Source organism: Lactuca virosa, chromosome 2, assembly GCF_052849685.1.
Source record: "Lactuca virosa cultivar CGN04683 chromosome 2, Lactuca_virosa_CGN04683_v6, whole genome shotgun sequence".
In the NCBI taxonomy this organism is placed as follows: domain Eukaryota; kingdom Viridiplantae; phylum Streptophyta; class Magnoliopsida; order Asterales; family Asteraceae; genus Lactuca; species Lactuca virosa.
Window position 1 is genome coordinate 120,991,542 of NC_136427.1, and position 15,181 is coordinate 121,006,722.

The 15,181-nt window shown below is 37.4% G+C and overlaps 1 protein-coding gene across 1 annotated transcript; it reads right to left on the reverse strand.

Moving 5' to 3' along the window:
• Window positions 1-4,707: 4,707 nt before the first annotated feature.
• Window positions 4,708-6,408, reverse strand: LOC145156484 (zinc transporter 1-like). Its single transcript, XM_079075827.1, has 3 exons — window positions 5,842-6,408; window positions 5,177-5,326; window positions 4,708-5,070 (listed from the first exon to the last, which is right to left on the reverse strand). The coding sequence occupies exons 1-3, from the start codon at window positions 6,406-6,408 to the stop codon at window positions 4,765-4,767; spliced, it is 1,023 nt and encodes a 340-aa protein (XP_078931953.1). The 3' UTR covers window positions 4,708-4,764.
• Window positions 6,409-15,181: the final 8,773 nt, after the last annotated feature.

Sequence of the window (15,181 nt, forward strand, 5' to 3'; positions counted from 1 at the left end):
TGAATTAAGAAAATCCTGCAAGTTTCCTTATGAAAATATGATTTGATTTCTCGTTAGATGTACCATACAACCTTGTTTATGAAAAGTTACGTTATCCCAAGAAAACCCTATGTTTTCTTATGAAAAATATTCGTTGGTTATCGATTCTGAAATGATGTGTACAAGTATCTACCATACTTGTATCGATTAAGTGAAGCATACTGAATGACTAGTATCCCGTGGTAAGCGTGTTAGTTTTGACACGTACACAAAACTAATAAGTAAGTAGTGAACTAGTAGTAATCAAAGACAGTCATTACTAGGAGGTTAGTTCATTAGGTTCGTTATTACTTTATCAGTAAATCTCCATTATCTAAGTTGCGAGTTCCATAACCATACGATAGACTAGACATGGCAATAAGAAGTCCATCATCATTTTATGACTTTTGTCACCCATGGACCTGACGATCCAACTGTAGCTAGCAGTAGGGTGCGGGGTAGTCAGCCCCGTATAGATCTATACACTCAAGTCATGCTCTCCCTCCAAGAGATTCTGGTTACGGGAGTAGTCCTCCACTCTCGTATCCATGTGGAGTGTTACCGAGGACGTGTCTCCAATCATAAGAATAATGAACTTTACAAGTAATAGTATAGAAAATCCCGGTTTATGAAATGACATGAAATCCTTGTGAAATGTAAAAATATAACATTTTATAATGAGTTTCACAATTGGTTTTGAAAAACTAACTCCACGAGTTAGACGGTTGGTTAATACGGATTTCAATGTTTAAAACATATTGAACATGTAGTTATGTTATACGAAATAATAGATTTGAGTACAAGTTTCCTTGTACATTTGCTTGTATCCCCCCCTGAAAACATGAAAAACACAGAAAATGGTGTAGGGGTATGAACTCACCTGACAAGAATGTGCCGATTTAGATGCTAAGTATCAGTTTAGGGCTTGAACACGCGTGAGGTTCCTATGTAACATGAAGAGATACATAATTGTATCTAATTAGACTTTGATTTACTAAGATAGCAGGATAATACACTCCGAGGCACGAAAACACTTCAATTCAAGTGTTAGGGATGGTACGGGTTGTATCTAAGGAGTGTAGGGCCTAGATAAGGTGTTTACTCTTCAAGTGTAAACCCTTAGGGGAGTTTACGGTCCAAAGACCACATCCCCCATGAGTTTACAGCCGTAAACTCATGGGTGTGGTGGTTTGAGTGATCCAAGGTCTCATCTTGCATATAGGAAGGATCTAGGGTTGATTCGAGGGCTTAGGAAGTGATCGGGACATGAAATGACCTAGGAATTAGGGTTTACGGTTCTGGGACCACCTTTGGGGAGTTTACGGTCGTAAACACATGGGTTTACGGCCGTAAACCCTTCCTTGTCCATGTTTGTCCATTTTCCAAGTGTTTTGGTGGTTTGTAGGCCATTCATGCAAGTTCTAGAATCATATACAAGCCATGCAAGGTGTTTAGAGCATTGAAACACCTTTGGAAGGTGTTTACGGTTTTGGGAGATGTTCCCAAACCGTAAACTCAAGTTTATGCTCATTTGGACATGTTTTAGGGTTCTAAGATCATCCAAGCAAGTTTTAAGGCCATTAGACATGCATTGGAAGGGTTAAGGAGCATCAAAGCCCCATGAAAGGGTGTTTACGGTTCTTGAACATTCAAGAACCGTAAACTCATGTTCATGGCCAAAAATTCATGATCTTGTGGTTCTAACTCCATGCATGTAAGGATCTAAGCATTAGAAGAGGTTTGGAAGGGTTTTGGGGCTTCAAAACCCCCATTGAAGGAGTTTACGGTTTTGGGAGGCTCCCCCAAACCGTAAACACATACTTTTGGTGATTTTTGGGAAGTTCAAACATAGATTTGCATGCATGATAGGATAAACAACTAGTTAGGAAGGATCACTTACCAAATTGGAGCTTGAAAGTGAAGATTTCTTGAGAGAGTTCGATTTCTAGTGAGAGAGTAGAGAGAGAAAGTTCAAGTGTGGGAAAAGCTCAAATGGTGGTCACTCCACCCTTTTATATGCCTAGAGTTAGTGACCCGGTGGGAATACACCCAATACGGACATTAAACGGAGCTTAATATTTTACCCGGGTAAATAACCATTACCCGCACTAGTCATAGTCTAGAAATTTTCAAAAGATTATTTAGAGTGTTTTCACTCAAATAAATATTTCGTTTTCAACACATAGGAAATTATAATAATAATTCTAAATGAATTATTTAATTTGAAAGTGAACGGAAAAACCCCAAATAAAATAAATTTTATTAACGGCATGGGTTATGTTAACGGAATATCTTTCGGGTTGTCACACAAGATCTCATCATTCCATCTCCAAACAACCCTAAGACTTCCATGAAAGATGGATCTAGAAAGGAGAAAGCCAAGGATAACGATTCATTACCTCCAAAACGACCTCCTTCTGAAGAGTAATTCGAATCTCCACAAATCTCCTTGATCCAAGCTTCTTGATCTTCAAGATCTCTTCACAAAACACTTAACAATGCTCCAATTTGCTTCCAATGGCTCTCACTCACGATTCTAGGGTTTCTGGATCTCAAAGGGGGCTAAGGGGGCTGAGGGGAGGACATTAAGTCCTTTAAATAGGGTGCAACCCCGAAGAAAAGGGTTTTCTCTCTTCAGCGCCAACTCGTCGAGTCCAAGCCGCCGACTCTGCTAGTTGGTCACTTAACCCGCGACAGATTCTCGCTCCGACTCGGCGAGTAAACGTGCCTACTCGTCGAGTCCCTTTCTTAGTTTACACCTTAAGTCCTTCAATAGCACCTCTGGAATTTGGGGTGTTACAGAATTAGTCGGAACCTGCACAGAACCAATTTTGTAATCGGAATGTTCATTTCAGAAGCTGATGATGAAATTGATTGATCGGAATCGCAAGACAAGTATTAATTTGAAGTGAACGATGAAACGGAAACGAATAGGCTCATAATTTCGAAGGAGTGAAGAGTGTTTTGTGACATTGGGTTTGTATCTTGGAAGCGATCTCGCAGACGTACATGGTTGAAATTGTTTCTCAAATATATGACTTCGGAATTATGATGTTGGATGGCATCAATCGGATCGATTTTGCAGGCCAAACCTCAAGGTTAAAATTGGTATTACGAACTCCTTGGTGCGAGCGGACTCACTGCAACGTATGAAATCGGAGAACATACTGTTAACGAAAATACTCACAGGTAAAACGAATCTAGAATTGCAGGAAGAAAACTTTGATCAATTGAATTGACAAAAAAATAAAATTCAAAAACGCAGATTTAGATTGAGGGATCGAACAACATACCGATTTTGTGGAATCGAGAACTTACCTGGGAAAAATCGATGACGGGGCCGACTGAATTGATGAAGCACACAGTTAAATCGAGTCCCATTCTTAACGGCTGAATTGTGGGTGTCGATGGAAGAGGCGATAGGTTTTTAAATAAAGGGATTTGTCTAAATTAAAGGGTAGATGATTTAATAAATTATTTATTAAAATTAAATAATACTTGGCCCATATTAATCCCTATATCCACACAATATTTGTACATCCATATTTGAACCTACCTCTCTCTTTCTCTCTCTCTCTCTCTCTATATATATATATATATATATATATATATATATATATATATATATATATATATATATATATATATATATATGAATTAGGTTCAAATGTTTTCTATAAGTATTGTGTGCCTCTAACAACCAATTAAAATTAATCAAAATAAAATTCAATAATAAATCATAAAAGGGTGTAATAGTAATTTTGTCACACTTAATTATGGTAAATATTTAAAACATTTAATATCCTTTAAATTAGGGTAATTTGTTTGTTAACCCTACAAAAACGACGGCCATTCATCACCATCAACATTGTTGTATTCCTTGTATCCCCTAACCAAGTCTGACAACCATTGCCGCCCATTTACCATCGTCGATCACCAACGTCATCATCTTCATATGTTGTCGAGGAGAGGTAAACTAATCTAACTTGCGATTCTGGAAGAGATGAGGGGCAGAGATGCAATCTGCACCAACGATGATGCGATTCTTGTGTGTGTAATCGAACCAACGATGATGCGATTCTGCGAGTCTCGATCTTTCCCGTTCCCATGAAAGGTTTTACGATTTTTTCCCTGCAGTATTTGATTTCCTATTCTTCTACATCTTGATTGCTTTCAATTCTTCCTCTGAATGTTACTGATTTACGTTTCTTCACATGGATCTTCCATTTGATTTATTCACTGATTTTCGATTCTAACAGAATACATTTATACATGTTTTATAATGTTTATGCATATAGAAGAAAAGACTATGTTAGAATTTATTTATATAAATGCATTCTATTAGAATTTATCGGAATTTATTGTTTTATTCTATTTAATGCACTAAAAATTTTAATATCTGAAAGTTGATTATGTTTTCTTTGTGGATTTAGGTTTTGAAGAGGTTGCCATTAATGTGGAAAATAAAGGAAACATGGAGAACAATAGTGCATTCTAACAGAATGTTTTCTGTCAGAATTTATAAATTGTTTCTTAACAATAATATTCTTTCGGAATGGATTAGTGTTTTTGTTAGATTTTGATGTTTTTTTTTATTTTTTAACCATTTTTAGTTTTAATCTTTAAGAGTAAATGTAATCCTTAAACCATTGTTTGTCATAATTTTTTAAACAATTGTAAAATTAATGCTCTTAGTTATCAGGAAATTGTAATTTGACAAATCCATTCAGTGAAAACAATATATTCTCAAGCCCATTTGGCTAGGAGAGACATCAAGCCGGCACCAAGAAGAAGAAAAACATTTGAACCAAGTAGAAGCATCTTCTTGTTTTGCATCCTGGGATTATTGAAATCCGGAGAAAGTAGGTTAACAAGTGCCATATATATCAACATTCCAGCCGATGCAGCATTTAACACGCCTTCGACAATAAGAGAATTTGTACTGTTTTCTTTATAACTGTTGCTCAGCAATATTCCAATTACAATTCCACCTGGAGTCGTAAGGGTGAAAAACGCTCCCATTGATATAGTCGCCAGTGATTTGATTTTTGCCTGAAGTAAGTGAACCATGTTATTTAGGATTTATTCGTAGCCATAGTTGATATTCAACCCAATGATGTATACTAAAATAAATCTAATTTGTTGATAAAATCCGTACCTGAAAGATGCATCCACCGAGGCCTAATCCTTCGAAAAATTGGTGGAAGGATAAGGCAACAATAAGTGGTTTTATGGTTTCCGGACTTTTGGAAGCACCTAACGATAATCCTATAATTATTGAATGAGCGACAATTCCTAATTCCAGCACCTGCGATCCAAAAGATAAATAATATTTTCACCAATATATTACTTCTTGTAACCCACCTTAAAATTTAATTATAGACATAATTAAAGGATATCGTCTATATAACAGATTAATATAATCGGATCAACTTATTTATTTAATGAATCTTACCATCTATGCTTAAATGATATGTGTGCTTGTCTTCCTACAAGATTCTAATTCAAATATTAAAAACTGAAATAATTGCAGCATTTACTTTCTAATAAGTTTCTAATTCAAGTATAACATTTAAGACCTTAATCTTGCACTCAAATACAGTTTTTAGATCATGTCTTCTTACCAAGTATTTCGGTATTAATAAGTTAAAACTGTCATTACTCCATCCATAAGTTAGCATTGCACTCAAATACAGTTTTCTCTGCTATTGTCGATTGGTTCATCTTAGTTTAGTTAGTGTCTATAATAACCTAGCTGTTTTTATTTCAATCAACTTTGTCGTTCAAAAGAAAGAAAAAGATTTGAAAGATCTAGTAATTTACCTGGGAAATAATCCGATATCGATAAACTTGAGAATTATCATTGGCGTGAGAATGGTGATGGGTTGCATGCATGTGAACAGTCACAACCCCAACGTTCTTTTCTTCATCGTCAACCCCTTCAACTGCTACCGTCTGATTCTTAGGCTGGCATGCCGCTGACCAGCTCTCAAACATCAACGTCACAATGGTTGCAATCATAGCCACAAACCCAGATAATGGAAAATCCCCCCACACCTGTTCTTTCAAACACGGAGACGTCAGGCTCTCGAACGCGTCTGGAAGTATATGGATAAACCCTGTAGCCAGCATCACGCCGGCAGCGAATGATTTTACAAGGAAGAAACCATCCTTCTCTTGGCCTAAGGCCGGGAAGATTTTGCCAGCGAAGGGTAGAGATACGCCGATGCCCCCGGCAATCAATATGGAAGCAAGTGCGATTAATTTGTACTTAAGGGTTTCGCTTTTGTTGCCGTGGATTTCTTCGTCTTCACAACTGCAATCAGCAAAGGCTCTAATGACTAGGGTTAATAACAAAAATGCCGTAACTATTGGTTTCTGAAATTCCATTTGATTTTCGAATTAATTGTCAATGTATTTTCTGAGTGCGTGCGCTTTTTATTATATATAGGGTAAAAAACAAATCTTAAAACATATCACTTTTAAAAGATATCACGCATTTACTATGATGTACAGATTGTATGACATACAAACTCAGTCTCCTTAAACAAACTTGTCGTTATCACAAACTAATCCATATCTGCAAAACCCATTTAATTTTGGAATTAACTTTCATCCACTTTTTTTTATAACGTAAAAATATATCATATTTTAAGATGTACAATGCCGTTGTTTTGAAGGTTCTCACGATAACATGGTAACACCCTTAAAAGGATGCTCTGTAGACACCATAATAAAAAACAAATAAAACCCATTTTTTTTTCTCACCTTGACGCATGTGACCGTATCAACCCGTCTATTCATCAGAAAATATATGTTCTGATTGCGCCGGTAGCCATATTTTTTGCTCGATGAGATCCATGATTAATTTGTTATCAAAAACAAAAGTTCTACCGATATCGCACGAAGGCGAAGGCTCGGTGATGGTACTTGTAGGGTATGGGGTTTGTCGGAAGTGTACAGACGGTCCAAGTCAATTTGAGGCTAGGGACAAATACAAAAAATGAGGCCCTTTAAATTTCAAAATTTTGTTATCGCATTCGATAATACGATGATTTATGTGCAACTAGGACATGGGTACTTATTATTAAATTGGAGTTATATGTATTACAAAAAAAATTTGAACGTGTTTAAGGGGTGTGAGTTTGTAATGTCCAAAAATTTACCATGAATTTTTAAAATTTTAAAATAATATTTATTAAAGAATAACCATTAATTTTATGGGAAAATATCATTGTAGCACATTAACGTTTCGTCAATTGTTCGATTTAGTCACTAAAGTAATTTTCTTGCACAATGGGCCCTAAAAATATCATTTTACCTATTAAATAGAGGAATTATGCAATTTGATTCCGGTTTCACCGGTTATATTTAGTCTACGTGGTTTAGAAATAGAGTAATTTTCATTCAACCACCAGGTTGCTCAACCCACACATCGATGGCGACTTTCATCTTCTTCCCCTTTTCTCGTCTAACACCTAACTGATGTCATAGTCATCGGTAAGTCCTTCGATTTTTCTTTTTGTCGTATAGGGTTTTTGAGGGAATCGTAGGGCGTACCTTAAACGCAGACAATTTTTATGGTGGGGATTAGTATGTCGCTGGTGCGAAATTTGATCCCAAAATATATATCATCAAAGCAGTTCCGAAGAAATATATTTTTGTTTATATTAAAACTTTGGGATGTCATCGTCAATACAGAAACATAAGCATAAACAGACATTACATTTATTTACACTAGTGATTTACATCTCCTTTAATCTCTTAGTGTAATGCAGTTTCATATCGACACATGTGATACAATTAAAATGAGTGGGTCAGGTGGGAAACCTGGTGAGTACATAGGATTTTCAACCCACAATAATATAATTATTATGTTTAATTATCAAAAAATAAACCCAACTTCCCGTCCCTATTATCTTCTTTATTCTTAAGGATTTACATTATTCATAATTTATTTATTCCTAAGGACTGCCCTAAGGAATAGTCACGAAGTCCATTGATGTCAGGGTTTATCCAACAGGCACTAAGTCTATAGCTACCAATGATATCTGTTAGGCACAGCTGCCTATACTATCCATTAGGTACTAAGTCCATAGCTACCAATGTTCTCTCATAAGGCGCTAATTCCATAGCTACCAGGGTTTTTGGAATACATCCGGTGAACACGTAGTTCAAAAATTAGGCACATATGCCAATATTATCCTTTAGGCACAACTGCCATGATATTTAGAGTACTTCTGGTGAACACGTAGTTCAAAAATACCTACAGGTTGCGAGCCTGCTAGCGTTCCACTGGATTGTCTAGAACAGTCTGTGGTTGTCATCTATACTTTTCTAGATGACATCATTGTTAGGGTCAAGGCTTCTCATTATCTTTCGCCTCTCATCATATATATCATCTCTCATCTGTAACATCCCAATATTGTCATTTATGGTCCCTGGGGATAGAAGGATGAAGCCATGAGAGCCTAAGGGCTAAATTGTAATTTTGGGACCAGGAGGAGTACGCTGCGCGAACATAAAGGTACGCTGGGCTGGGGGCTATATAAACATCCTTATGGCTCATTTTCTCTCCTCCTTCTCAGCCTCCTGTTGGATAAGGTGTCTAAGTCCATAACTATTTCTGGTATGTACTTGACCCGATTGGCATGGTCCATTTGGGTTGCATGGCATTACAACAATTGGATAGACAAAATGAGAAAAGGACACTTATGGTTTGTTAATATATTATAAGTTATAATATAGTAATAATATTATTTAATTAGTATTGATCAAGAATTAATTTGGAATTAAATTTGTGATCAAAAGGAGACTAATTAAATATATGGGAATTGATTTGTAAATCATTCATTCTTGTATAGTGGGCTTATGGTTCATGATTCACTAGATTGGGCTAGGACCTATTGGGTGCTCTATGGATGCTCCATGGAGGTTATAACCCATGGATCATGGGGAAATGAAAAGCCATGCACATTAGGGTTTACATGGTGTAACCCTACATGTGGCACACTATATAAAGAGCTCCATAGCTAGCAAAATCGGCCATTATTGCAAGACAAAAGAGGGCTAGCCGATTTTTTAGTGAAAGTGTTCTCTTCTCAAGTTATTCCAAGAGTTGTGGTGTTGTGTGAGACATTTGAGGCATCACATTTGGGGTGCTAGGCCGACAAGGTCTTAAGGAATTCAAGCTACAAGAAAGGTATGTCATTCTACTAGTTTTATGTATTACAAGTTCCTCATGCCATGCTAGTTAGGATGAAAACCTTGGAAAATCAAATCTGCATGTATCTTAGTAAAACATAGATCCAAGGTTTCTAGGGTTGCATTTACACCATAGGAGTGTTAGAATGCTCAAAATCCTTCACCTCCATCTTCCAGAAACGTCCCCAAACCCTAGTTCTTGTGTGTGAGAGTGAGTTGGTGGGTATTTTGAGCTCTTGAAGGTGAAGCCATTGCAACAAATAGTTGAAGAATGAGATTGGCTTGTAGATCTGAAGTTGTGTTGTGCCCTAGAAGCTTCAAACTTTATGCTTGTAGGTCATAGATCTAGCCTTTCTCGCATTATGGAACCATTTCTTGTCCCAAAAACCCCAATATCATGCATGATGCATTTTGGACGAGATAAGCTGTCCTTTTTGGACCTTGAAGAGGTCTTAAGTGATAAAAATGAGGTCCCAATGGTTTAAGATGTCCCATGCATGTAGTAGAAGGTTCTTAATGGATTAAGACCTTGGATTAAGAGCTTTCTGGACGTCCAAAGTGATAAAGTTCGAGACTTTATGAGTCCTAGGCACATTTGGTCACTGGATCTGGAATTTGGGCTTAAGTGCTTAAGCCATTAAGCACTTATCAGGGTTTTGGTGAAACCCTGCGTACGCCCAGCGTACTGGTTCAATGACCCCATTTTCCAATCAATGCGAGACTCGTGTACGCCCCGCGTAGCCGTGGGGTACGCCCAGCGTACGCCTTCTGTGGACTTTTGGTGAGTTGGGCTTTGGGTTTGGGCTACTTTTGGGCTAGTAGGGTTTGGGCCTTGCTGGAATTTCTGAGTAGATATGTTTTGGACCATTTTTGGTGATAGTGGATCATGGGGTTAAGGCCAATAAGGAAGTTGGGCCCAATTTAGTAAATTGGGCCAATAATGGGCCTTGCATAAAGACTTTCAAGGTTATGGACTTGGCATTGGACCTTGGCCCAATAAAGAGAGTGGACATGATGGATTGTGTGGAGCCTTAGTTTAGATTGTTATGTTGTGTAATGACTTGGTATTTATTATTTGGATAGTTCGGGATTTTGGTGAGGCAACGATTCGGGAGTTCGATTCTTCACTTTAGATCGGCATTGCGAGGTGAGTTATCCTCACGGTAATCAAGGGTCTAAGGCACCAAGATCGGCCCTTTGATTTGTTATTTGGAATTGATACTATTATGATATGATTAGATCGGTATCCTGGTAGATAGGATGGTTATATGTTGGTATGCTATGATTAGATCAGTATCCTGGTAGATAGGATGGTTATATGTTGGTATGCTATGATTAGATCGGTATCCTGGTAGATAGGATGGGTATATGTTGGTATGCTCTGTTAGATCGATATCCTGGTAGATAGTATGTGGTTATGCTTAGAGGTATGTAGTTGGTCTGACTGTCTGTATGCTGGTAGGAGATTACCTGTTATATGTGCACATGATTGATTGGTAGTTGAGGGTATTCCATCCCGAGGATGATAGGACCCTAGTATGTTGTCTCTATAGTCTGTTATATGATTATCTGATATAGGTGCACATGTTTGAGTGGTTATGGGCATTCCAACTCGATGGTTGTGGGCCGTGAGTATTCCATCCCGAGGATGATTGGACTCATAGTATGTGGACATTCCAACCCGATGGTTGTGGGTCTGGGGTATTCCATCTCGATGGATGATTGGACCCATAGTATCTGTTATATATGTATTGTGTGTGGGCATTCCAAATCGATGGTTGTTTGCCGAGAGTATTCCATCCCGAGGATGATTGGACTCGTAGCAGGTGGGTATTCCAACCCGATGGTTGATTGGACCCATAGTATGTTGGCATTCCAACCCGATGGTTGAGGGGCCTGGGGTATTCCATCCCGATGGATGATTGGACCCATAGTATGTTGTTTGTTATTGTATGTGTATTGTTGTGTGTATGGGTATTTTGGGGGTAACTCACTAAGCTTTCGGGCTTACAGTTTCAGTTTATTGTTTCAGGTTCAGCGGATGACCGTGGGAAGGCGAAGGCGTGACCGTACACTTCCTCGATTTATGATTATGATTTCTGGGAACTCTGATGTTAAAACTATTTTGAAAACAAATTTTAATAACTGAATGGTTTTATATGATTTAAAAAGTTTTAAATTGGCTTGAATTTTAAGGATGTTACATCATCTCTCATCAATCATCTCATCTTTCACATACCCATCTTTACCGAATACATTTATAGGTACAAAAAATACATATACAGTTTAAATCAAATAAACATGTATAAATCGTTCATCCAGTATAGATACCAAGAACACAGATAATATGCACACATAGCACATAATTTATATTAAATACTTCATATCTATGTGTAAGATGAAAGTAACTATGCACTCACTTGTCAAAGTGGTGACTCCAAACTCGGACAGCTCTTCGCTTCTAACAATATTATTTCTTTCGACTAAACCTAGTATCATTACCACTAGATTTTAGTCTAATATTTATAGCGACTAATTACAAACAATATCATTTTATAAGTGTTAAACAATACTTTTCAACCAATATGTACAGATAGGGGCCAGACATGAAACACCGGAGGGCAGGACCATTTTGGCAATTAAGCACTTCGGAAATCCAATAACCCAAGCGAACCTTCAAACCGGAATCCCCGTACCGCGAGCAGTTAAAAATTTATTATAACAACACTATAATTATATTTGATAATATATATATATTGTTTATAAGTTCATAATAACGATATTAAATTTAAACATAAACTATACTTATAGTAGGGTAAGCATATCTCACTTACATAGGGGTTTGCTAGAAACCGGGCTCTGCGGGGGGAAAACTTTATGAGCCGAAAAGCTCTTCTTTTTGGAGCCTTCTGGCGCTCCGGGACTCGCCTCTTAGCACTAGGGAAGTACTAGAGATTAGGGAGGTTTAGAGAGAAGTTAGAGAGAGAGAGAAAGAGAAAGAGAATGGTTGTGGTGTGAAAAAATAAGGCAACCCTCGCACCCTTTATATAGGGGTCTGGTCCTCGGTTACGTTGGGCGTACCCTCGGAGGTACGCTCCGCGTACGAGGTGCACATGTTGGATTTCAGACGGAGCGACGTGGACGATTCGGTGCGTAGTATTGGGCAATGGCGAAGCCAGTAGGGGGGCAGCCGGATGTTGCGCCTCCCCCAACTGGCCAATTCATCCAAGAAAGGTAGCATTCCAATTGTAATTCTGTTTGAAACATACTAATAAGGCCCATATGAAATAAATAATAAAGCCACAGCCCCTCCTATCTATTTAATTGTCTATATTTAACTACGTAGACAATATATATTATTTTTCTGTAAATCCAAATCCTCGTTATTTAATTTGGAGGGATATTGTTGCTTCTCCACTCAAAGCCTTCAAGCCAAGGTAATTCATAAATTTATTACATATTCTAAATATTTTGTAATTTACCATTAATACTATTATTAATCATAATCGATTTCTTATAAATGTGAAGTAACCCATAAGCAAAAAAAAGTATTGATTTTTTTTCAAACGAAATGATATTCATGGCCTACATTTGCGTTTAGTTAGTAGTAATATTTAAGAAAATATGCATAATAAACGTTCACACCCTAAAAGGAATAGTAGTATCGAAGAGCTAGTATTTTAATTATAAATTTATATATCTGTGTTATTTATATATGAATACATTTTAACATTTCTTTTTAGGATTTTAGTCCCCCTTATCCTAAAATCGTGACTCCGCCCCTGGTATTGGGAGACCGCGGGGCATACAGGTTATGTACGTGGGGCGTACACTTGTACCCTCGCAACAACCCATCCCGACTTCTAAATTCCGTAACTTTTGCATACGAGCTCCATTTTCGATGTATTTTATATCCACGCGTAGGTGGAGGTGTAGTCTACAACTTTTGTTTAGGCTCCGTCGGCTAATTTTGACTTTTTTTAAAGTTTTATTTTAACAGGCGTGGACAGGTAAAGTCCGTTAAAAATTCATAACTTTGTCATCCGACGTCCGTTTCCGTCTGTCTTTTTATCGTTGAGTTGTTACTAACGAGAACTTCGATTCTCATTTAGGTTGTGTCGGCTAAAAATCGTTCGATTTGATATTCGAATTATGGGCTGCATACCACTATGCCAAATCTTTGAAGAATCATAACTTCCTCACACGTAGTGAGATTTGGACGTTCTTTTTATGCACGCTCCCGGTTTAACGTATACTATGACTTTCGTTTAGATTGATAAGGCTAAAAATACTTTATCGTACTCTCACTTTTTACGTCACACAGCGTCGTGCCGGTTTTGTCGCGAAACTTCGACAGGTCATAACGTCTTCTTTATAACTCAGATTTCGGCGTTCTTTATATGTACGGAACCCTTGTGACATATACTATAGCTTGGTTAAGATTATTTATTCTAACTAATCTTCCATAAAAAAGTCATTTTTGATGATTATTGTCTCTAAATTGACTAGCCCGAATCTGCGGGCGTTACAATTATCTCCCCCTTAGGTTGATTACGTCCCGGAATCATCAACGAAAGAGGGCTTGTATAATGAATCCATACGTTATCTCTTCATCCTAGGTAATAATCGTAACTTCTATGTTTCTTCGAATGAGTATCTAACTCTTGGACTTCTTGACTGTAGGTGGTGCTCAATCTTGCACCCGCTCTCTATCTCGCGTTGGACTTTCAATTGTAACCTTTGAGTTACAAAATCAATATTTATCTGAGATTTCTGCTTCTTCTTAAAAAGACTTAACTTAAGAGAAGTTCTTTACTTTGATCATCGCGACAGACCAATGGGTCATGTTCTAATGACCTCTCATTGTATGATGCAACGCTTAGACTCAGGTCTTTTAGAGTCAAATTCTAGAATGGTATATACCTTCCTTCATGTTCTAATGTGATATAATCACTTTCTAGCATATAGCACTTCTAGCTACAAGCTTCTTTCTTTAACAATGATCGCGATACTTCTATTGATCGCTTCGATTATCTTTCACTTCAATCCTCTGGCTTAAGTTATATACTACGTCGAACTTGGTTCTCTGAACCACGTAGAATACATATCTTAGTTGGACTCAATATGATATGAACACTATGGTCAGAATAATAATCATCTTCTTAGTCATTACCGAAACGATGGTAACGAAATACTTGAACAAAACGTAATCAATTACTAGCTTCTTGGTAACCTTGTGACTTTCCCTGATCCAAGTGCGAGTCATGTGCTTCCGGTAGTATAGGCCTCTACTACCACTCACACCTACTCATACTCGTCCCAAGTATTGTATCGCAGTCCTCCAAGTCACCATACAAGAATTTCACATAGTCATTTAACATATCAGATAATATAAATAAGTATTATATTATCTCTTGAGTGGGTCAGGTTGGGAAACCTGGTAAGTACATACATAGGGTTTTCAACTCACAATAATATAATTATTATGTTTAATCATCAACCAATTAATCCAACTTCCCGTCCCCATTATCTTCTTTATTCTTAAGGATTTACCCTAAGAATCATCTATTCATAATTTATTCATTCCTAAGGACTGTCCTAAGGAATAGGCACGAAGTCCATTGATGCCAAGGTTTATCCAACAGGCACTAATTCCATAGCTATTGATGTTATCTGTTAGGCACAGTTGCCTATATTATCCATTAGGTACTAAGTCCATAGCTACCAATGTTTTCTCAAAAGGCGCTAATTCCATATCTATCGGGGTTTTTGGAATATATCCGGTGAACACATAGTTCAAAAATTAGGCACAGTTGCCAATATTATCCTTTAGGCGCAACTGCCAGGATATTTAGAGTACTTCTGCTGAACCCGTAGTTCAAAAACACCTACAGGTTGCAAGCCTACTAGCGTTCCACTGGACTTTCTAGAATAGTCTGTGGTTGTCATCTATACTCTG